Source organism: Linepithema humile, chromosome 6 (genome assembly GCF_040581485.1).
Source record: "Linepithema humile isolate Giens D197 chromosome 6, Lhum_UNIL_v1.0, whole genome shotgun sequence".
NCBI lineage: Eukaryota > Metazoa > Arthropoda > Insecta > Hymenoptera > Formicidae > Linepithema > Linepithema humile.
This window is the reverse complement of record NC_090133.1, coordinates 3351989-3379583: the sequence shown is the minus strand read 5'-3', so window position 1 is coordinate 3379583 and position 27595 is coordinate 3351989. Positions and strand designations below refer to the sequence as shown.

The 27595-nt window shown below is 40.6% G+C and overlaps 1 protein-coding gene and 1 long non-coding RNA gene across 11 annotated transcripts in view; one reads left to right on the top strand and one right to left on the bottom strand.

The window, feature by feature from the left end:
• Window positions 1–1003: 1003 nt before the first annotated feature.
• Window positions 1004–27595, bottom strand: part of EndoA (endophilin-A) — a 31615-nt gene continuing 5023 nt past the window's right edge. The window contains exons 1-13 of one of the 10 annotated variants that reach the window (XM_012364241.2): window positions 24929–25316; window positions 22389–22483; window positions 13861–13929; window positions 12826–13042; window positions 12256–12389; window positions 12067–12133; window positions 10655–10723; window positions 10156–10241; window positions 9988–10091; window positions 9508–9626; window positions 8824–8916; window positions 7781–7902; window positions 1004–7151 (exon numbers count right to left, since the gene is read on the bottom strand). In XM_012364241.2, coding sequence (XP_012219664.1) covers window positions 7032–7151; window positions 7781–7902; window positions 8824–8916; window positions 9508–9626; window positions 9988–10091; window positions 10156–10241; window positions 10655–10723; window positions 12067–12133; window positions 12256–12389; window positions 12826–13042; window positions 13861–13929; window positions 22389–22433 — 1245 coding nt within the window. In that variant the 5' untranslated portion in view covers window positions 22434–22483; window positions 24929–25316 and the 3' untranslated portion in view covers window positions 1004–7031. Of the gene's footprint in view, window positions 7152–7780; window positions 7903–8823; window positions 8917–9507; window positions 9627–9987; window positions 10092–10155; window positions 10257–10654; window positions 10724–12066; window positions 12134–12255; window positions 12390–12825; window positions 13043–13860; window positions 13930–22388; window positions 22484–22890; window positions 23048–24563; window positions 24893–24928; window positions 25317–27595 lie in introns of those variants that run through there. The other 9 variants (XM_067356671.1, XM_067356672.1, XM_067356670.1 and 6 more) reach the window with 9 other exon arrangements.
• Window positions 12274–13554, top strand: LOC137000375 (uncharacterized). The gene is made up of 2 exons (XR_010890624.1): window positions 12274–12409; window positions 12861–13554. It is a non-coding gene; the product is annotated as an uncharacterized lncRNA (long non-coding RNA).

Below are 27595 nucleotides of genomic sequence, written 5' to 3'. Positions count from 1 at the left end.
AGGAATTATTTCTTCTAGCACAAAATCCTTTTCTTTCTCGCCAGGCACAATCCCAACGTTCCGGATAAAATCGCGCTGGTCTCCCGAGAGACGTCGATTTAAGCTTTCTATGGTAACTGTCGGGGCTGGCGACGGCTCGGCTGTGAAGAAGGAACGTATAAAGAAGCGACGCCTCTGTAATTGGGCATCAAAAGGCGATATTTCGCGCGTACGCCGGCGAAGGGCGATCGTCGACGGCAGCAGAAGAGGAGGCCGAGCGCGAGCCGGGTGCGCTCTCGCGGTTCCGTCGCGTACCGCGTGGCCGCGAGAGGGGTGGCATTTTACGATAGGGTCGGTTCCACCCCCCGGAATGATGATGGTATGCCTTGTTACCGCGGCGGCCGAGAAGAGAGTCGCGCTCCCCCGGGTAATATCGCATACAATTATGTCCACAGAAGGGAAGACACGTATGCATTATGGATGCGGTGCGCCCGCACCCCGCAGTACGTACCTCCGGTAAATCATGTCACAGGGTTGGTTAACTCTGCAAATGATCTGAAGCGTTGCGCGCCTCGTCGGCCACCCAATCTTTTCTTTTTCATCTTATTCTACGCCTCTTCTCCTTGTCTCTTCTTCTTTACCGATTAAATATCTGCGTGACAACTGAAATGAAAGATAGAGAAACGCCGAGGTGCATTTAATGTACATAAGATTACTCGTACAACTGAATACGATTAAAGAAAAATATAGCTCAAAACAATAATAAGACACAATTTCTAATGGAAAAGAAAAAAACATATATAGTTTACGATAATAATAAAATATAATTTGAATTATTTAATACAATTGCATCGTTGGATCAGCTGCAATTGTATTGAATAAAATTTTATTTAATAAAAACTTGATGTATCAAAAAAAATCAAGTGAAAGGGCAGAAAATATAATTGATATAAATTAACTCCATAAAGGTGAGCACACACATATTGAAACGGGATCTTCGCGATGCGGAATGAAATTCATGCTATGACATAGAGCACACTTTATTTCTCAATTAGTGTTTATAATAATCATTTAGCATTGACCGAAATTGAATATATATATATCGTATATTTCTCTTTAATCGAGTTCAATATAATCGTAGTAGATTAATTCATTACCAATACAAGTTGTTAATTAATCGTAATGTATTGTCTGAAAGTATCACTGCGTTGCATCCACTGGTCGTCCCCTTCGCACTTCGTCAGAACGGGGATCAACGGAAACGGCTCTCGCGGCGATGGGATGCGCGGAGGGTTAGAGAGGAGAAAAAGGTGTATCGAGGTGGGCAGGGGTCGTCGAGTGGGCGCCGATTTTTTTTTTTTTTCAACACGCGCGCGACGCATCTCGCATCTCCCGCGAACCCCGGACTCTCTGGCGCTTACAAAATATAAGTGGACCCGACACATTTACGGGAAACGCGAAACTCGTCGCGATCCCACGCGTACATAAAGATGCTCGTGTAGAGAAAGATGCGAGGAAGGAGGAAGGACAGAGAACGAGAAAGAGACTGTGAAAGGAAGATGGAGAGAAGGGAAACACCAGAAGCTCCTTTCTCCGTGACCAAGGATGCTCAGTGATTTTTTTTTTTTTTTTGCGGGGACCGATAGATCCGGCGCGTCCGCTCGATCCCCAAATAGATTAGATTACAATTAGAACGTGGAGAACTCGTTGCGCCCGCCTAAGAATCACACGCGCGCTGATACTTCTATGTTAAAAATTGTTTGTCTTATATCTTCTAAATATGCATACGTCGGGATAATAAATGAAGTGTAAATCACGATGAATCTAAACTCGTTATTCCGGGAAAGAACGATCTATTTACCTTTTGCGCTGCTAATTGCTATTAAATGCTGTCCTTATGTCTAGTCACTGGCAAATCTAGATGTGATTTTATAGACATTAGATAGCATGATTGTAAGTTGAAATGCTGAAAAGTATTTCAAGCGCAGAAAGAAATAAGTAAATTTTAGAGTAGCAAAGAAAGAGAAAAGTTCGAGAGTGAAAAGAGTTTCAGTAAGCTTAAGTAAGTAAAAAGAGCTTTAAAAAATTCTAGTGAGTAAATTCAGTCTCTCTTTCAAAATTACTTCAGACTGTAAAAAAAAAGTCAGATGAAAATGATGAGTGACAAAAATGCATCTCGCTCAGGCGAAGACGCGCGAGCTCTCCCGCCGAACAATATTCAACATTTAACAATAGCCAACATTTATAGAATAAGATACCGATTTAGTAATTATCATTAAGTTCATTCTCTCTCGCGATCGCGCCAATCTCGCCGCCTTTCCTTCGCATTTCTTTTTCCGCCATGCCAGATCGCAAATCGGCCCGCAAACAATCAAACGCAAACTGCAGACCGACGCGAGTGTAAATTAACACAGTATATCACGCAGCAATATAAATTTCTTCCCGCACAGGTAGTAGTAGCGTATATATATATAATATATATATATTTTTTTCTCTTCCTTTTCTCTCTTCCTAGCGCAGTGTTTCTCAAACTTATTTCCTCCCTCTGCCGATCGACGAGAACTCTCGATCAGGGGCAGGTTTTCGCACGAATATTGAGAATACGTAGACCTCAGGTTCTATCGATAGCTGTCAGATAATCCCCCAAAATTATTTCGTAAATATTTGTCGATTTCTTGCAGCTATACAAAATGTCGCAAAGATATCGCCACCCTCAACACTCTACTTTAGATATTTATATGATTAATCCTGCGGTTAAGATTAAAAAATACTTCAAATTAAGTGAGACGCTATTCACTATCCATCCCTAATTATTCCACTAAAATTATGTTTCTATATTTTAACATTGCATTAATTCGTGAAAATTGCTAGAATCTCGCTATTTTTTATTCTGCATCTAGTATCTACGTTTTTTGGTAGCTGTGATAATTTTGGGACATTCTGCAAAGCAAACAGGATAACAGATTCACATTTTTTCTTGGACATTTTTTTCATTGAGGATTTAGATATTATTAGCTTCAAACCCTGAAGAATCGTCACCCGCCCCTGCTCTCGACGCGAAATAATTAGCGTTTTATTGCTATCATTCTAATTGACAAAACTTCGCCGATATACAGCCAGAAAACATGATCTCGCTACGATCGAGCTGCAGGGTATCGAAATCACTGATCCTCGATTAGTCGCATCGAAAATTTAATCAGCGTTCGTTGCAATTTCTTCTTAATTTTCTAAATATAAGTATACTTAAAATTAAATCTTTATTAATACAAACTGCTATTAAAAATTAACCGAGAAATGAGATAATCCATTTAAAGCTTAAAATTAAAAATTTAATTGGCAAAAATTATTTTATGACTTTATCTGCTATTTTTTATCATTAATATGTTAATAATTAATTTACGTCGATATAAAAAAATTAAGATAAATAATAATTTCGAATAATATTTTCTACATTTATTAACATCTATTTTTAAATCAAATTCAATAAATCACGCAAACAATCGAGGATCATTTTCTTCGATGTTTACGTCCGCTTGATGCGGATTTTTAATTTCGCATCGGAGAAAATCGCCGGAGCAAAAGTGAGCGAAGGCTCCTACGCGATTCGCGTCGCCGTATACGAGAAGAAGATTAATACAAATCTCCGATATACATTACACTTCAATCAGGTAAATTAGCGAAAATGATTATTAGACCGCTACGAAATAATCGTCCGTCACTTTCGCTCCGCTCTGACCTCCCCACACTGACAATCCCCGCCTCGATGTTTTGAGAAACACTGGACCAGCGATGGCCCCACCGGCTAAACACCGTGATGTTAAACTCTTAATATTGCACAACATCGATAATACCTCAAGTTCCACGAAAGGAGTTTCGTTTTATCTCACAGCGATATTATAGTGTAAGTGAAACACGCGTGCGTACTTTTTCCTCCCACGTTCCACGGCTTGTCCTCCGTTATACTACTCGTCGTCTCCCTCAAGTAAGGACTTAACTGGCGACGGTGATAGCAGCAAGTGATAACATCGGTGGTATATCGTCTCGATACAGTGATTAATTGTGTAAACTTGGTTACGGCGTATCGCTCCGCGGACACCCTCCGATTCGAGCGTGTTCCTAATACGTCTAACACGTCAATACTTTTCTACATCGTAGCTCCTTCAATATCAAAGGAATGTAATCAAGAGATTATATAGCTACTTCAAGCCATTCGTCTTCCTCCATGTCGCGCGACGTACCTACGGAAACTCTACAGCTTCTTCCAAAATCGCTTAAGTCTACGAGTCTGCTAAGAGACCCTCTACGCTACCGCGCGGAAAATAATTCAGCGTACGGCTGAAATGATTTGGTTAAGCGTAAAAGCTGAAATCAGATTATCCTATGTCTTTTTATGTACTTCTTATCCTATCGACGAGTCGCTCGACGCGGAGGACGTCCGGTGTCACCCTTCGGGATTTCACATAATTTCCATCTGTGAATTTAATGTATATAATAAAAAACATCTCCCGCCGAACTTGCGGCGATTACAATGATAATAATGACAATAAAATATATGAGCAATGATAATGGAAAGATAACACCGTCGTGTTCGCCGTCGCCTTAATCGACAATATGTATACGTGTAAGTAATATACGCTAGTGTCATTACATTATGCTTAGCAGATATCGCTCGAAGATTTACCTAAAATCCACGTGGCAACAAATAACCAAGTTTTCCTTAATTACTTTCATTGTTCTGGCGGTTGAACTCTCATACAAAGTCAGAAAGAAGGAAGGGAAACCGAATGCGGGATTTTACAGAAGTATATGCCGAACGCGGATTAAATGTATAAACGTTCCGAGATGCTGGATTAAAACGGGAAATCTGCTATTCCTCATTTTACTGAAGATTAATAATATTAATCTGTTGCATATACCATTTTTCGGAGGTATACAAAAAAATTTTTTAAAAACCGGTATATATTCTATAAATAAAAAATTATTATAAATAAAATCATGATAACAAACGGAAGTTTTGACGATGCAAATTGTACAAATGATAAAGTAACGTCGAAAAAGCATCGAGTGCGCTGAAAATTCAGCCAAGCAAAACTCAGAAATTACTCTAAAATTACCTCCGTTTTCCACGAGGCAATTTTCCATGGCCTAAAATAGCGCCTGTGTTTCGAAAATATAATCCTAGAAATAATTTTTCACTTTTTCTGATATATTCGTAGCTTTATTTTTTCTCTCTTTTTTTTTAATTATTTTGATCTAATTTAATTAACATCGATTAATATTTTGAAAACAAATATAAATTGTATAAAAAATATAAAGGATAATTGAATTGACATTATTTTATACAAATAAATTTTTCATTGAGTTTTGCTTTCTTCAGCATTGACCCAAAATTCTTTCGACAAATAAATAAATCGATTGACATTGTGATCGTAAAAAGTTAATTAATATTATCTGCAACAATTACGAATAAATCAAAGTGACTTCGTGGAAGAGATTTGCCGCCATTTCGAGGTTCACTTAAAGTAAATCCTAACTTCTAGCTAGTGTCGTCTAGCAATCAAAGAAGAAGAAAGGAACAAAGATAAAAAAACGAATAAAAAAAGAACAGTGAACGGTCGAAAGAATGGTCGACTGAGGAATGGAAACGAATCACTATAATATTACTATTATACGAGTACGTTACACGAGTAATGAGTTTTCTGCGGCGCGCGGACCAATGCAAAATATACACCGCGGTCGGACGACCGTGCCTCTCGCGAGAAAAGCCGTGCGCTTGATTATAGAAACGAACCCGTGAAGAAACTTACGCGATTTAATGGCCGAGAATCCTACGCATTACGCGAAAGGAGAGCAAGTGAACAGACCGGAGTAAGATTGCTTCAGTGAAGTCAGAACGTTCCGGTGCAACAATTAAAAATGCAATGACTTAAAAGAAAGTTGCCTTTTAATGTCGTCTTCCACATTGGAAGCTTTCAACTCGAATCACGCCGCTCCGCTACAGTTTTCTAGTTAACAGACTCAGCTCGTTCATTTAACATTTCCCGATATAAATAGAAGAAGATTTAAGAAAGATTAATCGACGATTATGCAGCGTAATGCTAAGCCCGAAACCCTTACTTACCCCCCGAGCGAAACGTTCAATCTGCTGGAGCAATCTCACGCCATTCGAAAACCCACACGCGACACGCGATGGATGGACGAAATACAGCTTGTGACAGAAACGTAAGCCGAGCCGAGCCTTCGGCTCATCGTCGGGACAATGCGGCGCATTCGGGACAAAACTAATTAAACTCCTAGCAGGATTTATCGGAAAAATTCACGTTCCGCCATCATCGATTCACGCTGCGCTCGAGTTTTTTTTTCTTTTGTGCATTCGAACTATGGTGAAAATATTCCGAAAGCATCTCGACGAGGCGAAAGATAATGTAAAAAAGAAGACGAAGAGAGAGAGAGAGATAGAGATAGAGAAAGAGAGCCGCCCTTGATAGTGAACTGCTATCGTAGGTACCTTGACGTGTGTGTCTGTTAATCTGTAAATATATGTATATGTATGTGTTAATATACGATGTGTTTCGTATTTGTATAATAACGATCTATATGTATCTATGCATTTTCTAGGTATGCATTCGTGTTTGTATTCGTATGCATGTCTCTCTGTATGTGTACCTGTATATTGTATATATGTCTGCGCGCGCGAAGGTCCTTACGTCGATAAAATACACTATAACATTATATATGTACATTAACATGCGTAATAGAGGCTATTCTCGGGGTCTGAGGGAGGGAAACTCCGTACAGAGAGGGCGGGAGAGGGGAGGGGGGAAAAAAGGGTGGAATAGAGAAACTCTTGAATCGCGTCTTGGACACAAGCTTGAGAGACCGCAAACGTAAGTTGACAGATAGACAAGGTGGATAAGTCGTCGAGAGGGGAGAGCGGGAGGGAAAGGGTTCGTCTAGATTTTAGGCTAGCTGGAGAGCAGAATAATCCTGTAGTGGTAGACGCTAGTGAACGAATATATAAGGTCTTTGGCTTCGAGATGCACGGCGTCCTCTTAGGGTAATGGCACTACGACCTGCACGTAGGACACGGGGAAGTAACCGGTGCGGCCGTCCAGGCTGCCCTCGTACCAATTGTCGTCGATCTTCTGGGTCAAGGTGATTGTGTCGTTCTCCTGCAACGAGAACGCGGGGCATTAAGGCGTGATTAATTATTTGTCGCGGGAAATTCAAAGGCCTGAAAAGCCGTCTGGGGAAAATTGAAAAAAGTTCGCGGACGGTCAAAGTGCTCGGAGCGAAAATAAATCAAGTTTAAAAATTCAGAAGGTTTCTAAGGGGAAAAAAAAAAAAAAATTGTAAATAAAGGGCAAATGAGAACCAAGCTGTTAAAAGCGCAAGAGGCAATACGCAAGGTCCGAATTGAATTAACAAAATTGAGTAGAAAACATGTGCGTCGGTTCGCTGATTTAATACGAAGCTGACGTATGTATCTTTTACTCAAGTTTGTTAATTTGATTAAAAAAAAACTTCGCATACCATTTTTTACCTCTTTTTTTTTTTAAGTGCATTACGCTAGCATTACTTAAAGCGAAGACCTTGATTCTTATTTGTCGTGTGATTAATTTTGTATTTTTAGAACACATCTCTGTTTGATCAAAAAATTTATTTTAAAGATGAGCTTTAATAAAAGATTGTTCAAAAATACTTATTATTTTTTACATTGCTGTCTAACAGATATTGCACGATCTTTGCACTTTTTTTAGCAAGCGCTTTATATTCAGATTATGATAAATTGCACGTTCACCTTGAATCCAAGTTCACCGGGATTCTCAGGCTCGAAATCGTAGAGGGCTGTGCAGCACGGCGTTCTCGGTTGTGTTATCGGCGTCCTCGCTGGCGACTTGCTCGGTGAGGGCAAGGGCGAGGCTGAAAATAATCGGCACGAATGTGCTAAGCTACCGAAGGCCGCCGCTAATCTGACAAAAAAAAAAAAAAAACACGCCGTGCGGCGACTACGTGTCGTATCGCGTACGCTAAAACTACAACACATATTTAACAATCCGCCACGGTGATCGTGGATCATCTCTGCGCGAAAACATCGCATCGTGTGTCGAACAAAGCAGTGGCGGCGATGTGCTATACCGTTCTCTTTCTAAATGCGAAAGTAAAATAACGTCGTTCCGAATGCTCGAAGATAAAAAGAAAAAACAAACCCCTTAACTGAAACTTATTATTTAATTATTAAAGCTGCCAACTGAAACTTTTACGGCAAAAAGGAGACATATAAAAAAAGTATGCTATTATTTTGAAAAGATTGGCTGCATCTTTCGAGGCAAAATGTAAATCCAATAATTACAGTTGATCCAATCGCCGCATTTTTAACTTAACAAAGTTTGGAAAAACTATTTCTCCTTCTTGCTGCAGATTATCCGATCACTTAAAAACTATCGAACGCAACACCTTCTTCTACGGCACAGGGTGGCAGGGCACTATCTAACAAACATGCATGGTGATTGGTTATTGCTGCCGTTGCACACGAGAAAGCGGTGTGAATAACCCCATTGAAAGAAAATTAAAAAATTGAAAGAAAACAAAGTTAAGTATATTAAGGCAGAACCGGTCGCACCAACAGCGCGATTATCAATACCGATAAAGGATCCGTTTCTGGATCAGAGACCGTTTACCGGATAAAGCGATAGAAACTTTAGGCAATTACGGCGAGCGTTAAGCGGCCTTAACTGCGCGACTCGCAGTTGGTGCAACCGTTCTCGGAACGGACTCGTCCCGTCGTTTGTTCGGACAGAGCGAGCGAGAGAGCGAAGTAGGAAACCCCCATGCAAAGTTTACCATTGGTAGATTGTGGCGGGTTTCCGGCCGGAAATAGCTCGAGCTGCGAGCGCTTCCCGTCCCCGTGAATCGGAGAGCCGGCTCGACTTGCCCCTACATTGTGTCAGAAGGACAAACATTCAGGTATGCCACATTATATACACACAGCACAATCGAAGGAAGAATGGTGTGACAGACGATGTGTGTGTGTGTGTATGTATGTGTGTGTATGTGTCCATCCATGTGTATTGTTCGCGCGAAACCGCGAGAGTTTATTCGTGAAAGCGTTAATGTTCAACGCGTTCAATCGACAGTGCGATGAATGTAAATATTTGTTCCGCGCGCATCCATGAATAATAGCTTTCATTTATGTTGTATATACGAAAGGAGGGAGACGGTTCGGGAGGGTAAAATTAGTTGGCTCACATCCTGGTCGACCCGGACAGGTGCAATTTGTACGTGCGAGACACAGAGAGTTCGACGTTAAACGGCTTCGCCGAAGGCGCTCCCCATACAAAATATAAAAGACAGAGGAATGCAGTATATTAGTTATCGTGGCACCACGTGAGAACACGTAAACGACATGACAGAGAAAGAGAGAGAGAGAGAGAGAGAAATAAGGGAAAACGGGAGGAACAGTTAGACAGCCAGACCACCCCGAATGTCGTCGCGTTGTGTGTCGAGTATTTGTGAAATGCGTTTTACCGTGTAGGAAGAAGTTCCCACCGTTCATGTGGTCCGACCCCAGCCCACTCTCCACGTGCAGATCCGCGAGTGTCTTCGGCACGAATTCCAACTTCGGTCGGTTCGCCGCCTCCTCTTTCCTGAAAAGCAAGTTTCATCCGTAGACAATATTATTCGCACAATCAAATTCATTCAGACAACATAGAAGAGTTACTCGATCGTGGAAGCTTCGCTTCGGAGCAAAGTTTCGTTTTGTGCGCAAGGATTCATTTACGAAAAAAAAAAAATATATATATATATACAACAAATGCGTTATATTGAAAGGAATTTTGTGTCGGACAATAAATCGCAAATAACACTGAGCGTGTGAGTTTTATTTTCAAGGAGCTGCGAAAAATTGGAAAATTCTGCAAACCAGTTTTGCGCGCTACAGAAAAAGTATGTGACGTGTGTTTGTAAGAGGCGTCAGTTTCTAACGGCATCGTACGATCACAGACATACTTTTCCAGAAGCGTTTCCGTCAACCCCCTGAGAACCTCGACGCACTGTTGATGGTACTCGAGGAGGGCCTCGCTGAAGGTGGCCAACTGCGCGACTTGCTCGACCTGCAACGAGACGGTATGAGAATTTCGAGCAAGTCAATTCCCGGATTAAGGAAGATCGACTTACGTCGTTCTCCAGCAGGTTGAACATGCCCATCTGCGCCAGATGAAGACTCTCCGCGAACTTCTCCTCGGCCTGACGAATCTCGTCGTCTGAAACGTGAGAACCTGTTCGCGAACGGTTGCCCCGCCGACATATTAAAAAGGTTGCACTACTGGGTTGCTTGCTTGCCTAAATCTAAACACTTAAAGTACGGCGCGGGAACAGAAAAGCGCAATCAATTCTACGAGAGCGCAAGCGTAACGCCTGAGCTGAGTAGAAAAAGCTGTGTTTTCACTTGGATAGAATTATCATTCCAAAAACTGAGTGATCACAAAGGTTTACAATGCGGAAATTTACAAAGCTAATTTTTCGAACATTCTTCAGAAATTTCTTTGGATATCTTCGAAATTTGTTTGGCAATTCTACGGGAGTTTTGGCGAGGGACCAACAAACGTATCGATCGACACTCCAAAAATACGGGCAGCGACAGGCGTCTAAAACACGTAAACGGAAGTCACTATACCGGCATATGGCGACGAAGTGTTTGACCGCGCTGGGCTTCCGAAATGCGGACTGACAGATCTTTTCCCTGCTGATAATTAAGCGAGCGTCCAACGGAAAACAGCAAAGATCACGCCAATCATCAATAAAAAGCAAAAATCTTTTGCAGCAAATCATAATAATAATCGCAATGGCAAACGTTTCACATTAAATTTCAATTAACCTCTCTAATTAATGCTAAAATCTAATTAAAGTTCTCGCTGTAAATAAATTAAAAATTTTTTAAAACTCAGTGTCCACGCTGTTTATTTAATTTCAGCAAGGTCTTGACGATTTTAAATATATGAATTAATGTGAAAAATATAACGAGATTCGTAAAATTTAACATAAATTTATTGAATTGCATGAATGCTTGAAGATTGAAAAATATTTCTCTTTCGCGCGCTCTACTTTCAATCCACAGTATAATACTAATCTTTATTCTATTTGATCGTGCTCATGCAGCGCAGCATGCGATTAAGGTATCTCCTTTCTATTACGAAAAACAAGAGCTGCATTATTGGCCTCTACTCATGCAACGATTGCATCGTAACAGCGCGATATTCTGAAAGGACGAGTCATTTATTAAACATTATTCTATTTTCTCATAACGCATGCCGATAATGGTAAGTGAAGCTGCCTTTGCAAAGAGAGCTTAAAAATCCACCGGTGATTACGCTGAAAAAATATAAACGAAAAGTCTACATAGAGACTACTGCCTGAAGAGAAAATATATCTGTCCCTTTAACAATATAACAATATAATTTAATATTAAAATTTATGAGATTAACAAAGTTAAGATTAAAATTATGATAAAAAATATAAATAAAATGCGATTCATAGTTCACAAAGGCAACAACTTTTTTAATTTTAATTTTATAAATTACTTCAGAGACACACTTTTTTACTTGTAAAACAAAGTTGTGATAATAAATAAAAAAATAATGTCTGCGACAGAAAATTTTTTTAGATATATATTATTCGCATGCTTATTTCGAAAATTGCAATCGTGATTCTTTTCTATCTATATCCCTCGCTCTAATCATGAGACACTTTTATCTCTGCCAGCGTGACCTTTCGCCATACCATAACGTCGCCTTTCACACTTCCCTTTACGACGTCACTAACGCGGGGAAATCACGATCGTGCGGTTCCGGCTTTTCCCCCGTCGCAGTGGCAATTTTCCAGTGTCATTATACGCGTTATAGCTCCATCCATAGTTTTTATTTCGACTCGTCAAATTGCGAGCGTCGCGGGAGAGCGACGACGTGTTCATGCAAGGACACGTGCGACGGCTGCGGCGTCGCTTTGCTGCCGCGCGCCTGAATAAATCAATAAGAACGCGAACGCGAGAGGACGAGAAGCGAGAACGACATGCGGGGAACTTTAACGTACCTTTCGCCTGACGTCTTCGCTTGCAATCGAAGTCCAGCCTACGGCCTTGCAGTTTCTTCCGGTGGTGCTGAAACAACAAATCAGAGCGGATCGAACCGTGCGCGTCGACGTAGGCGTGAGGAGAGAAGCGACGCGACGCTTGACGGCGTTCTAGTCGGACAGAACACACAACTTTTCTAATAACCGTACCATCACTTCTTTGAGATCCTTCGTTTGCAGATGGTGCAGTGGCTCAAGGAAGTTCTGCTTGATGTTGTCGTCCAGCGAATACTTCACGTCCGCCATCTGCCTCATGGCTTCGCCCATTTCAATGAGAGCCTGAGCTGTAAGGATTGATAAAAAGGTGAGAGATAAGGTGGCGGCTCTCTTTAGACAGTATATTCTGCCATTCTATGGATTCTCACAGTGTCTCTCTTTTAATAAAAAAAATTGCAGTCACGTTTACTCGAATCTCAGTAAATCTTGAAGCACAATTCTACTCTTTACTATTCTTATTTGATTTAATATTATCACTTTTAATTTAATTGCTACCTAAATTATTAATTTTTTTGCTAAAAACTTGTCAATTAGAAGATCGTTTCGGAAAGAAAAATTCGGAATAATAATTTTGCAAATAAGGTTTTCGTGCAAATAAAGATAACAAAATGTTGGTCGTAAAAATATTTTTAAAAAATGGCATTCGTTTGAAAAAATAATATTTTTAAATCGCGAATGAGTTTTTTCGCGGCGAGACAATTATCGGCTTTAGATTGCACATACCGAAAATGCTGTCATCGCCCATTTTCTTGCCGTAGGTGAGCATACAGTCCCCGAGTACACCTTCCGGTTGGGGATAGGTGGAGGCCTTCGCCTGACCGCTGAGCTTGCTGATACCCTTGACCGCAGCCATTTTCGCCCTCGCCGTTGGATTCGGCTGCAGGAACTCCTTCGTCTTCAACTGCAGCTCCTCCACGAGCTCGCAGGTGACGTCTGTTTTCTACGCGTGACAATTTTTTTTACGTGAAATTCTGTGTTTCTCTTGTCAATTCACTTTGACGCGAAAACGTCATGAAGCAACACGAAGAGCTCTCGAAGTTATTAACTATCGATCAAAATGAGCGTAATAAGATAAAGTATTCGAGATATTGCCTCTCTCAAAGTAATGTCTGCGGAATTTAATAACAAAGTTTTCAGTGTAACTTTTAAAAACGCATTATCCCCTTCCCCCCCTTGCAGAAATGTCTTCGATAGCCTCGCATTTTACATAAGCTTCAATTTTGGCAAATCATATAGCTATTTAAATTCTCCTTAAATAATTCTTTTATAATTATAAATTTCTGCACAAAAAAAATTAATTTGCAAATGTAAAGCTGCACCGAAACTCGCAATCAGAGAATTAAAAGAAAGAGGAACTTTACTATTCGTTTTCGAGAAATTATGTCGTGTCATGTCAACAAAGTTGAAACAAAGCGTTTAAATAAAAACTGGTGGTAAAAAATCTTTCCACGAAACACTGTCTTATAATATATTCCATCTCGCAACTGCCGGCTCCATACTTCCAGGAAAATAAAGTAAGCGCTTTGAAAGATGGTAAATGATTGATAAAACCCCGAGTAGAGAGCCAGAGGATGCCCAGTAAATCTTTGAAATTCAGTAATAATGTCACCGTATGAAGCATGCAAGTCATCCTTTCTTGACGTCCTCACAAAGGAACCATGCGAAAATGTGGAAGATGTTCTTCTCCACTTCGCACACGTACAACACGCACACATACACGTTTGACATATACAGGACGCGCAAAAACACATCACTCACCCTCTCCATGTCCACGAAGTCAACGTCGAGCTTCGTTCCCTCCGCTCCACCCATTTTCTCCGTCATGTACTGCAATAGAAAATTCATTATCCTTAGCGTAAAAAACACAGCTGTTAAATGAACGATGCATTTTGTGCACGATAAAAAAAAATTGTTAACATGACGTGAAATCTGTTCCATTGGTAAATTATTTATTTTCAAACATTTAAGCCAAACGGTTAATATTGCGTCAGTAATATTAATAGATTCGCGTGATTTAAAGCAACAATATGATTTCGTCGACATTTTTCATTTGAATTATAAATGCTGCAGCACTAACCAATGTACAGCATCAATTTGAAAAACTAAAACAAATAAATGATGCAGTTGAATTAATTTCGCATTATTTTGTATTTATCAAAAATACAGAGCTGAATCAAAAAATCACTTTTTCTCATTTTATACATTTTTTCCAGTGTCTCACAATCTGACCCGACAAAATCACGAAGATGTTAAAATTTGACTTGGTCAAACTTCCCAAGTATTATCAAAACTTTCTCACTCGCCTCTTACCGCCGAAACGCTTAAAAGAAAAAAGATACTTTATCATCTCCCTTGCGAATACCTCGTCATAAATAATTGCAAATGTTTGTAGTTGTAAGAAAGCTCTGGGATTTTATTTTCGATATAAAAAAAAATCAATCCTTCGCGTTGAATCTCGTCTTCTAGACGTGTCGTACATTTTGCAAGAAAGATTGTAGATATTAAACACGTTTCTCACACACAATCGGCCTGTTTGCTCATCCCGAAATGAGATTTTGAAATGCTCTCTGCAATGCGTGAAAATCGATTCTTCAGAAAATAAAATTACACTATGTACCTTCAATCTTTCTGAAAGCCAATTTAAGTGGATGTGTTTCGTGTGTTAAAAAAATTTGACGAACAAACATGAATCTAAGGAACTAAAAATATACTATTCAATATTTCAAGATTCTGAGTATTCGAGAATGGAAAAATAAAAAGTACGAGATGCAGAAGTATATCAAATATTTAAAAATAGAAGATCAATTTTTTATAAATTTCTATAAATCTTATTAATAAATTATTAATAAACCAGGTAAGCACTTCACGCTTGTGTGATCATCATTGTCGAAAATTTCCCGTAACTTCCTTAACATAACATTTTTGCGGGCCGCGTCGATTGGACAAGGTCGGTTAATTGCTCGTAAATCAGGATCATCTTGAGATACAGTAGAAGCTTTCCTCGGATATTTCAGAGAACGAAATCAGGGATCGAGAAGTATCTTAGAAGCTTGAGAGGGATGTTAAAAGCAGAGGAAATATCATTGACAAGGACGGCTTCTGCGATCAATAATATGACGCAGCTCATCAATTTATCAAGATGCGAAATAGTGCTCCCCACTGAATCTCTACCAATGCGAAAAAGAATACGCATCCTGCCAAGTGCCGCGAAATTCAGGTCGTTTCGAGAGTACGAGAGCTCGCAAAAAGAATCACGTAATCTCTCTTAAATAAATTTTCAATTTTCAATTTTACTACAAATTTCGACGAGTCTCGTCGATTTTATTTTATTCGCTTAATCGAAGCTGTGATATACATAATAATATATGATGGATTGTGCATTATATAAAGAGGACCAGTTGAGTGAAGTAGTAAAGTGCAACGATAGTACGACGCATCGAAATTTAAGGTCGAATTGCTCCGTTAAGCAGAACTAACAGAATCAAGCTTAAGCATCGAGTTAGTGATTTCCTCCTTCTGTCTTAAAAATTATCCGCGCAACACAAACGCAACGATGAGGAGAGTTAAATGAACGAAAAGTTAGCTAATTATCCTCGGTGCAGATCTAAGCTCCTTTAAGCATCCCTAAATAATTTCGTTCACGCAAATTCCAATATTTATTCCGGCGCGGAGCAATCGGAATTCTCGATAATATAAGAATGCCCGAGCGATTCGCGTTTCTATTAAAGAATCGATTTTCTCGATTACGGACAAGCGTAATCCAACACATAGTAGCGTACGATTTATTTTCTCTGCGCGATCAGTCGCGTGCACACGGAGAAAGAAAGCCGGGAAGGACACGGAGATAGTATCGCGCGGTTAATCGCGCTGAGCGGCGAGCTTCGCAAGCGGGATTGTTCGCAGGAGACAGAGTGAAAGAGAGACAGAGGGAGAAAGAAGGGACCCTGACCTATATTTAACGACGACCTACTTCCCGAGGTGTACACAGGGACGTAGCCCGTCATCCTCGAGCAGACCCGCATCGAGCAGCTCCCGCGATGCCGCGCATTTTATGCCGCGAGCGTACCATCACCGCCGGCGATTTAAGGATCGCGCGTATGAAATATCGTCGAAACGCTTTCGTAAAGAGGATGGATCCTCCGGTAATACGATAATTCTTCGAACTGAAAAATTTGCCGCAGAAAAATAACGAGAGAAACAACTCGAATGTTTCAATGGCTACTGAATTTTGTATAATCCAAGAATAATTCCACGGCACGAAACAGATCTCTTTCCAAACTGCAATATTATACCTGGATGAAATTTAATTCACGGCATTTTGCTAAAGTTGAACTTATTTTGCAGAGCTTCTGTTAGAAACTTTACAATATCGATGCTTCATCTAAAAATACTGTTGAATTGATATCCACGCAAATACGTAAACAATTAATGCAAGAACATAATTAAAATATATATAACTTCCTGCTTTATTCCAAAAGTTAGGTAAATATTCCCGACGTTTATTGAGAAACTGCATTAAATTACAAGTGACACATTCTATGCTCTTCATTAAAGAGTCTTTTATTAAGAACTTCACTTAGAGCCATTTTCGTAATAGCGTAGGTTACATAAAGATATAATTGGAAAAGAGCACCGCGGACGTCGATGAGATTGAAGTTTGAGAAGCGAAAGTATTTATAACCGTTTCATAATTCTTGCAAAACGAGTTCGTTGTAGAGCTCGCGACTCGATCGGCTCGAGTACGGCTTAAATTTTAACGGCGCGAGTAAAGTCGCGTTGGTGTATCGTAAAAGCTCTCTCGACACACATTCGTCACAGCGTATACGCATCGCTCTTTCCGCTTTAAGCGCCTCTAAAACAGAAGACTTACGTTACCGTCGCGGATCCCGATAGAACTATCAATTTAAATAAGGATTAATTGCTCCACTCAATGAAGTACATTTGTGCTCGGAACCTTTCTATTCCAATCAAAACAACCACCGATTAAATGTCGTAGTTGCTCTAATCGGAATCGAATTTCACAGGCGTGTTTGCTCGCGCGATATCGCGTGAAGATTAGAACTGTACATCCGGCAATTAAATAACTGAATGTTGAAAAGAAATATATTTCCATTTAGCTCGATCTGCGAGGAAATATCAACACTTTTTAAATAAAAAATATATTAATTTTTACATAAACCCAAATTTATACAATGAAAAGGAGGGAGATATAAAATGTCCGTTTAATATCAGCAAAGCTATTTATATATTCGAAAAATAATGAAAATTGATGTTTGCGCCCTTTTCACGTCGATCAACTCAGTTACGTTCCGAATGCTCGATATAAAATGCGCAAGACGGAGGATTTGACCTTTCAGAAGAGACAAAGAAAATTTCAATATTTATAATCAGTCAGAATATTGTCGCGTATTTCTTAAATGTTAATCAATGGCGACCACACCTATGTAACAGAATCGTGATATTTAATTCTACAAAAATGTCACGTTATTTTTAATTCAATATTTATTAAAATACAACTCATAAAAAAGTTAAATTAATTGTTCATAAGTTCGTTCTTTGATATTTGTTATTTCGCAATATAAAATTTTTAATTTAGTACGATATGTACTTCTATATTTGCTCACATATTACTCTGCAATTTCGAATATAATATATTCATAACAAACACTCAACACTTTTCATATAAAGCATTCTTTATATAAAATTACTTGCGTAGATAGTCCACATTCTGCTCAGAGTTACAAATAAGTGTAGCTCCTCTCTTCATTAATGAATTAATATAATGTGACTAACGTCGAGCACGTGTAGGCGTATACTTGTTGACTTGTTAAGAACTGAGAAAGACGTAGTCTTTAAATATCCCCGTGTGCACACAGGGGATCGAATGAAATTTCAGCACGAGCACGAGGAAAGAGCGAGAACATATTCTCGAAACCTCGCACGGTCGATCGGTCTCCAACATCATCGAGTTCACGACGTCGGGAAAGCGTCGCGCCGTAAAAATATCCGTTCGCCATCGTCCTGACATCGATAACGACGAACAGGACATCCGCAATATTGCCAGGCTCGACCCGGCGACGGCATAACACGCGACATCACAACGCCGGCGGTGCACTTAGAACTCCACACACTCACCGCATCGGCCATACGTCTACACATATATATACATCGTAGTAAATGCAATTAGAGCACAGAAGGCGAGGCGAATGTATGCACGTGTGTGTGCTCGAATCAGGATTTTCCGCACGCTCGATGAAGCAGACACGCAATTTTCGCCGCCGCGCAATATGGTGTATCTACGCATTATTTGCGTGCGCACTATAATGCTATAGTACGCGCTTTATGCGCGGATATATAGCAAATGAAATGTTAAGCAATTCTGATCGTGGCTAACCACATAAATTCGTGTTCACAAATTAGAGGCGCGGTTAAATTTAAACTACATTGTAAATATTTGCAAAAATTATTTAAAAAGAAATTAAAATTCAATTACAAAAGTTTACCTCTAAATTCTTTAATCGATCTGTTAAGTCGCGATTTATTGAAAAATAAATTTTGAAATTAATTTTTGTTTTGCCAGTCAAATCTGGAACATTTAAATCTAGCTTTTAAATCAATTTTTAAATTAACATGCGTGTTTAAGACCATCAATGTTATATAAAATTCAACGATTTATACAACATAACATAAAAGTCGATTTAAATATATTAATCGCGTATAAAGCGATCTCAAAATAATTTCTATGCAATCAGATTGCATTGAAATTTATTCACTTTTAATCTGCATCGAATGATTTTGATAAAATAATACGGAGTTTTGTGTAACGCCGTTATAAATATACTCGAAATGCAGATACTTGGCGCGCCAACAAGGACGCTCCTCGTTTATCAGCAATATATTCGGCGCTGGTACGCACAATTAAGAACGCGAAAGGTCAGAAGTTGCGGATCGCCATCATCGCGCATCGCCGGCGAATTTCAGTGGTGCGAGCGACCGCGCAGATCGTCCGATCCCCGAGAAGTTACCCGGCCGCGATCGATAGTTTAAAATTGTTCGTTACACAATCGCCCGCGAGCCCCTGTGCGCAATAATTCGCATTGTTTCACACGTCGCTTGCGCACTTTTTGCCCGACCGAATTCCCGACCGAATTCGCGACCGCCGCTCGCCAACGCTGAAATTTACATTTTGCATTTGCGGCAAACTTTGCAGTGCAGTAATTAAGACCAGGATAACGTTCCGCCAACGCGTTATTAAAACTCCCGTGAGCGAAACTTGCCGTTTTTCATCTATATTTGACTTGTTATCTCGCCCACTTGGTTTCGCACAAAGATTAAAATGGAGTCCTTTGTCAAAAATGTGTAACAAATAAGTTTCTGTATGTCTGATATCGCTATAAAGCGAACTCATTTTCTTTCGTCTCGCACGTCACTGAGGATCGGCTGTATCGACTACATCAAAGTGGTCCCTTTGTAATGAATACACCAACTATTTTTCACGCCTGATAGCCTTTCTCGATCTTTCGGGATCACTTTTATCTACCATCGTGTTATTCTGAATATCTTCGACGTCGACAAATATCTTTCTTTTCTTACTTCGATTGATCTTCGTACTTAATTTACGAACTTCAAATGGAGTTTTTCTTTCACTACACAATTAAGTTTTACCCTCAATTTCAAATTTGTTGTTTATTTTAACAGTTTGTCCGCCACGTTTGCCATCGCTTTTCGTGGAAACGCAAGGACACGAGTCAACAGTAATTACTTTCCCGAATTGAGCAAGGTAAATTGTGCTACTGGTGGTTGCTCTTAAGAATTGATATTTATAACAGAAGACATACTTTCTCCGCAAAGCTACGTCAAAAAAAAAAAAATAATAATAAGCAAATACATTTGTAAGGCCTCGAACATAATGGAACAAATATATTAATGTAACGAGAATGTCGTACATCAAGAACGTATAAATAAATCGTAATATACGATACGAGTGAGAATACGATGAAAGTAGTAGAATAAATAATGAAGTAGGTAAGAATTGATTTTCCCATAAATATTACGTTTAACAAAATTATATCTATAACATTATAATAGAAAAGCCACATAATATAATATGGAATATTATACCTCGGGACAAACTCGGCGCGTAATTTCCGCATTGCGTTCTCCTAAATCAAATTAAAGTAAGAACTACATAACGCATTATCGAATATTTCATCTCGAAGTAAACTGATGCGTACACGTTAATGCAAATAGCGCTCCGTGTGTACCTGCAGTTACGGGCGGCTTATGGGAATAATTACAGCAATTTTCATTACTGCGAGACGACAGTGCGCTCGGCAGAAGTGCCATATATGCAGAATTTCGCACGCACGTAAGCATGTTTGTTGCGTCCCATTTAATGCGCAACGTAATCTTGCGTTGTCAATGTTAGGAATTTCGTAATCATGTTTTCCATGGTATTTGGAGCGTAAGTGTAGAGCATAAGCGTGAAGCACGTTGAGCGAGATGCGTCTCCTCATGCGTGTTTTTTTTTTTTTATAATCAAAGGCAAACACTAATATTTGCAAAATTAATAAAAAGATTCAAACAAAGATCACGCCGATAAAATAAGCACAGTATAGAATTATAAAATATTCCTCTTAATTTTATAATCAAGATTTCTATCAGTTAATTTTCTTATTAGCTCTTGTTAATTAAAAGAATTTATACTTAATATTAATATATTGTACAGAATCAAGTAAAGGCAAATAGAAGTTTTATTTTTATATATTTGTATTTTTAGTATGATGGACAACAGAATAATTTATTATTATTTCTATCTCAACTAAAATATCTAAACTGTTTTTCTCTTTGTGCGTGCTATTTCTATGCTATTTCTATTGTATTTTGATATTCTTTCGGAATTGTGAGAACCCGCTCATATTTATTAGCGACACAGACATATCATTAATATGGAGGTTCACTACTGATTTGTTGATTGTGTTTCTCTTAATTAACAATTAGTGCCCAATTAGTCACGGTTGCTGCAACTAAACCCGAAAATTAAGAGCAGCGGCAGTCACGCTTCTCCGCTCGTTGTACCAAGATTAAACATGGCGAGATGATAATGCCAGCGGATATGAAAATTCACTGTACAGCGTGCTGGACCAAACGATAACTGACATCAATGATACTGTCAGACCCACTTTTCGTCTGAGTGATATTTCAAATAAAGATAAGTGAATCTCGCGGACTCTTTTTAAATATGCATTATTTTTCGCACTCAAATACGAAGAACAAGTAATTTATTCATCGTTCATTGAAGGGAAGAATATCCAGTCTTCTTTTTACGTCTAAAAATAGTTTTAGCGATATTACGGAATTTCTGCGATTCTCGCGTATTTCATGCATTCCAGTTTCTTAGACGCCGGATTCTGAAAACTCTAAACTGTGAAATTCCCTAATAATAAAATATATTCTCGCGTGTATTCCCGTGTTCTCGGGAATGCTGTTGAACAATATCGATTTCACATTATATAGATGGTTCGCATTACGACAGTGACAATTAACCGGCATTTCGCGCATCGCGTTTCGAGAATTACTCGATCCTGCCTTCGTTCGTTTTTGCGATCGCATCAGGCACTTTGAGAATTATTCCGGCGGTACCGAGAAGCCAGCGAACATGCTCTTAATTTTCGCGAGTTTCACGGCGACGCTTAATCGCATTAAAAAGTGCATTCCGCACGTGGACAAACGACGACAGGCAATCGTAAGTTCGTGATGTTACTAGATACGCCCCAAGTAGCAATGCATTGCCGGTAATTGGCGTAATGTAGCCTGACATACGAACGCCACCGTTAATGTGGTCGATTAAACGAATCGTGCGCGCTACACGGAATCGCTAATGCGATGTTCTTCTTAACGCTTGTAAGCGTTGAATCGATAAACACGTAAGACGGCTTGTAATTTAATTGATCGACTTAGAGTACCTACTCTTTGCAAAATTAGAGTGATTAAATCTTGAAAGAAAAAAATCACACTTTAATCACGCAAGTTGATCCACAAGAAAAATACTCTGCGCGCGAGATGGTTCTTTGAATTTCATCTAATTTCTCCGATTACAGTTAAATATTGACTCATTACTTAAAGAAAATTATGTAGCATGCAAATTATTTAATTCTACTCCTCGAGATTGAATTCTCCGTGATCCTTTGCCAACTAGCGCATGAGGTATTGATCCCTCGCAGTGAGAAAATTCACTGCCAAGTTGCCGGGAAATGGGATTCAGTGTCATGACTCAATCGACTCACCTGATTCGCCTTGTTGATCTGCTTTTTGAGCCCGGCGAACGCCATGGTGCCTGTTGTGTCGTTGCTTCCTCGGATCACGCGCAAATCGTCTCGAACTGCAATAAAACGGAAAACAGCGGGCTATCAGAATGGGCCGGGGATCAATTGGACGCGAAGCGGGGAAGCGACCGAGCGGTGAAAGAGAACGAGTGTCGGAAGGAAAGTTTCGCGAATTTACGATCGCGGCGGCCGTTGGCCGTTCGCCAAGGCGAACGGGATGATTTTCAATGTTATCGATCGGCGGATGTGTGTGCCGTGTTTTCCAGCATCGTGACTCGTCGCTGATGTAACACACCCGGCGGTAGTAATATCGCTTCGCGTGCGGCCGTGCAGGTGGCCGGAGGAGGCGCGATGCGCGCTCTCGCGTGTGTGCTCGCGGTGATCTCATACGCGCGAAGCCGTACGTGCCGCCGACCCGACCTCTTAACAGGCTCTAATGAGAGCAAGTAATGCGTGCTCTTACCAACGCTGAGTTACAGTCGTCGATAGGTCCCTCGGTGCGCGATGAAAATAAAAGGATGTTCGGTATAAGCGGAGAAAGCGAGCTTTACGAGCGCTTTTCAAACGGGAAAAATCTGCGAGATGACACAACAATGCGTCATTCAGCGCTTTTAATAAAGACGAATATTGCGCATCGATAAATCTCCATAAAATGGAGATACGCAATTCCATTCGTAAAATCTATAAATGGCGAATCTAATGGAGCGTACGTGCTTAACAGCCAGAGCGCGACGTATTTCTCGTTGGTCGATCTCTTGTGACAGAGTTCCGAATCAAGATAGACGTTTAATAGAGAAGTTTCAGCAACAAATGTACATCTATGAACGACGAATCCGTAACAGATTACAATGAGAGCAAGCGCCACGCTGCTGGCGTTGATGGATTCGCGCAAAAAATTCGCGAGGCCAACATATTGGACTAGAAATCTAATTAAAGAGAATTATTCTCTAATTTTTATATATTAATTATAAATAGTCAAAATTATGAAATAAAAAATGAAAGGAATAATATGTGCTATAAATAGTCGACAAATTCTCGAGAAAACCGCATGATTTTTTTCGTAAATTCTAAACAAATTCTCGGTGCAAATTTCAAAAAAATAGAGTCAAAGCTAGAGAAGCTTTATGAGCAAGCGCGACATCTAATTGATCCAAACACGATAATTCCGTCGATGATTCCGCGAAGGCCAACGAAGCATGATGCAATTAATTAATCTTATAAAGGTAAATCAAACTCAAACACTTCGCGTACACTCTTGCGCTTGCGAGATCGTTGTAAGAAAACGCCGGTCAACGACGAATCTCTCTGGGTGATCCTTGTCAATCGCAGAAGCAAGGCTTCCGTTAGCGAGCCGGTAGGGGAATTCTTGAAAGAGAACGAGCGCTCTATTAACAAGAACTGTCGCGTAAATGGCGGGACTCTCGGAGTGTCTGGAGTGGCTGTACACAGCGGTCGCGACGTCGAAATCCTCTTAATAATGCGCGTATTAATTAACACAACGTTTGCGCTAATGGGCCCTTACCGCGGGCTAAGCGTAATGATCGCGCGAGTTCTATTAAAAGCACACGGCGGAGATTCGATTGACCCGGCCGCTCGCACGGGTGTCGCAACGCCGAAAGTACCACGAAAAAAGAACTGCCGAGAGAAAGAGAGGACACGAAAAGCGAACGAAAGGACGGTAAGATGGAGGACAACGGTTCGGCAACGGCGATCGTCCCGGCTTTTGTAATAACTGGATCACCAACGGTTGCATCATTGACCGCTAAGTAGCTCCGCTTAAGCGCTGCGACTAAATTTGTGTGGCAGTAACAAGTAAAAATAGTAGAACGATATTTAAAAGGCGGATAACAACAGCGAACGATTGCGCAAAATAAAATTTTCATTGACGAAATGTAGGTTAAAAAAAATGTCGGTGAAAAAATAATGAAATAAATCAATCAGCTGAAGTAATTAAGTTTCGATCGATTTCGAATTAACATAATGATAAAAAGAGTAAGATATAATGCGAAATTATAATATAGCATGCGGTAGCTAAACTAACATGAAGAATTAGAAAATATCGTGGACTGCGATAAGTAGATGTACGATATAAGTAGATGTACGATATCGAGACGGTTGGTAAGTGGTAATTCTCACGAGAACTGTAGAGAGGAGCTATAATATAGATGACTGTAATTTTCCGCTCTAGGTGAAATATAGAGGACAGGTCAGCGCGAGGCTAGCAGACGAAGACAGCCGCGTTGAGTGGGTTGAGAAGCCTGACAGAGTCGAACAGTAGGTCTCGAGAACTCTAGCGCTTATCTTGCTCTAGCCAGCACTCCCGCGGCCGTCAGCATAGTCCGCGAACGGGACGACGATGTCGCGCCGGAAAACCGTATATATACGTTGCCGACAATTGCAAGTGAAACGGGAAACGGGGGAGAGCGATTCGACGACGACACGCGATAGCGCGCAGGACGTCACGTAGATGCTGCGAGCGCAGAACGAGAACGCGTTCTCACCTCTGCCTGCGAGCGCTCGGCCCTCCGGCAAACCGGATGTGCACCCCTGTAAACGCGCCCTTGCTGCACACTGTGGACGACGACGACGACGACGACGACGGCGGCGACGGCGACGGCGACGACGACGACGATGACGATGTGGCCGAGACGGACGGGCGGTCGCGAACGGATGCGTGCGTGCCTGTGTGCGTGCGTGAGAAAACGACAGAGGGACGATCCGCGTGGGGCCCACGAGCACCGCGAGATCACCGCCGACTACTACTCTCGTTACGTTGGTGGTCGGTCTTCGCGCACACTGCGAAGCCTCCTGCTAAGGGGTAGTTTTCTGCTGGCCGATCGATACGCGTCCGCTACGGCTCGGATTCGCCGTCCCTCTCGCACTGCGCGCGTCCCTCTCCGCGTCGCCCGTCTCCCCTCCCCCCTCCCCCCCTACTGGCTTCCTCCCTGTGTCCCACTCGCCGCGTTTCGATACCCTACCCTACCCTCTTCTTTCGCGATAGCGGCCTCTCCGTCGCTCGTCAGGGGCGGCGGATCCAGGCGAGGAGACTGCGCGAATCGCTGCGAGAGAGAGTCTCGTATTAATCTCCTCCGTGTTTTTATGAGACATTTCCGCAGATTGAGAATGACAAATGCAGTGCGAAAAAATTTTATCAGAATAATCATTCTCTTTTTTTTTCAAGTCGGAGAATTTCATTTTTGGCTTCCATTGTGATTAATTCCGCAGGGAAATTTCCAAGATCCGCCGCTGCTGCCTGCCCTTTCTCTATCGCCCTCTTTCTTCTTCTCCCACCGCAACCCTTGACTTTATTCGCGTGCCTCTGCTCTCTTCACGTGTATACCGGGTGTCTGTGACGACAAGAAGTCACTGTGTCACGTCGCTTGCTTCGGGATTACGTGCGCGTAGCGGAAGGATAGGGTAAACGGTGTTTGTCACCCTCCGGGACGGGATACTAGCTTAATTTAGCAATTGTGCTATTACGTAGAATGTAGTAGTATAAGGTCAGATAAAAATAAATATAAATGAAACTTCGATGAATTATTTCGGCACCAAATGCGCATGTGATGATTTTACAACCGCTGTCGAAAGTGCTCTTAATATTAAATCGAAAAAAAATCAATAGCAAATAAAAAGCCCTTACAAACGATAAAGCTTGAAGAAAACTGAAACGATTCGGAAAATTATAAAAATAAAACTCAACAGACGCGTGCTCGTTTATTTTCTAATTTTAAATAGGAATGTAACTTTAAATAGCAAAAAAAAAATTACTCTATTAACTGCATATCATAAAATGTTGGAAACTAACTTTTCCGATTTATTTGCAGAGGAAAAACGCTGTCGTCGTTGTATTTTCAGAACAACCTACGCGCGATTATAAAACTAATCCGCACTTAACATTCAAACTTCTTATCTGTATCACAGTTCAGTTAATACATTTCGGAATCTCCCGAATCACGAGATATCAGACTCCCCCAACATCCCGTGCAACATTCCACAAATAGCGTCGCTTCCCCGATATTTCTGGAATATTTTTCGCAGAGTCATTGACCGTCCCATGTAATGTCGTTTCTCGGCGAGGAAGCAGCTCCTCGCAGCTCTCTCTCTCTCGATGATTGGATAAAAATCATAAGAATAAGCGCGTCTCCCAAGGAAACGAGAGAATTGGCACTAAAAGCGAGAGCGCGAGCGGCGCGAATCGATTTTACGATTTATTAATACCGTCCTGTTTTAACAGGATCTTTGTCTTGCGTGCGCGTATACGTGTGGTGGTGCAGTAGTGGTTTCAACGACGTATCGATTATGAATATAATCAACGGCCTTTCTAGTAAGCGTTGTTCAGCTCTCGCAATTTACGGATTTGTCACGAGCCCTCGAACTGACAAGCATCCTATCCTGCCCTCCCTCTTTCTCTCCCCATCTCTTTCCGCGCTTTCCGCGCCAGTTATTCACCTCGGATCTCCCAGACCGGCCGCCCGTTTAAATCGCGGGAGAGATCTATCTCTTCGCGGAATAATCTTTTTTTAATTTAAGGCACAGACCCCGAGCTTTATCCACAAACCGCCGCCCCCGCGATCGCGCTTGATTTCTCAAGAGATGCTTAATTAGCGTTTGAAAGACATGAACGTCGGGTCGAAAGCGTCCTTTTTAATCACGACTTTCGCAAAATATAAGAGAGAACTAATAGCCCGTAATAATTTCTTTAAATTGAATAACGACGTCTTTAAAAGAAAACTCGTATCGAATATTTTGAGAAACGTTTTAGGAAATCACAATTAATACGAAAATCTATTCATCACAATGAAAATAATAATTATTAATAATCGCTAGACACATATGTCTTGTAAATAAATCGAAATTTATCGCATATGCTATAAGCTTTGTTACCAAAGTACAATAAATTACGAGCGATTTATTCATCTCATGAAGTTTGTCCGCAAATTTATCGATAACTTGAGAATTTCTAACTACATATGTAATAAATAGAATCGGCAAACTGTATATTAGTTTAACTCGGCGAGTTATTAAGCAATAAACGAAGGAAAGAATGTTGTTTCTTTTTGGGGGAAACTCGATCCGATAAAATGCAATAAATTTAATGAAAGGCTTTTTGAGTTAAAAAGGTATGTGTGTCGTCAATACAAACAAGCGTAAAAGTCGCTTCTCTGCTC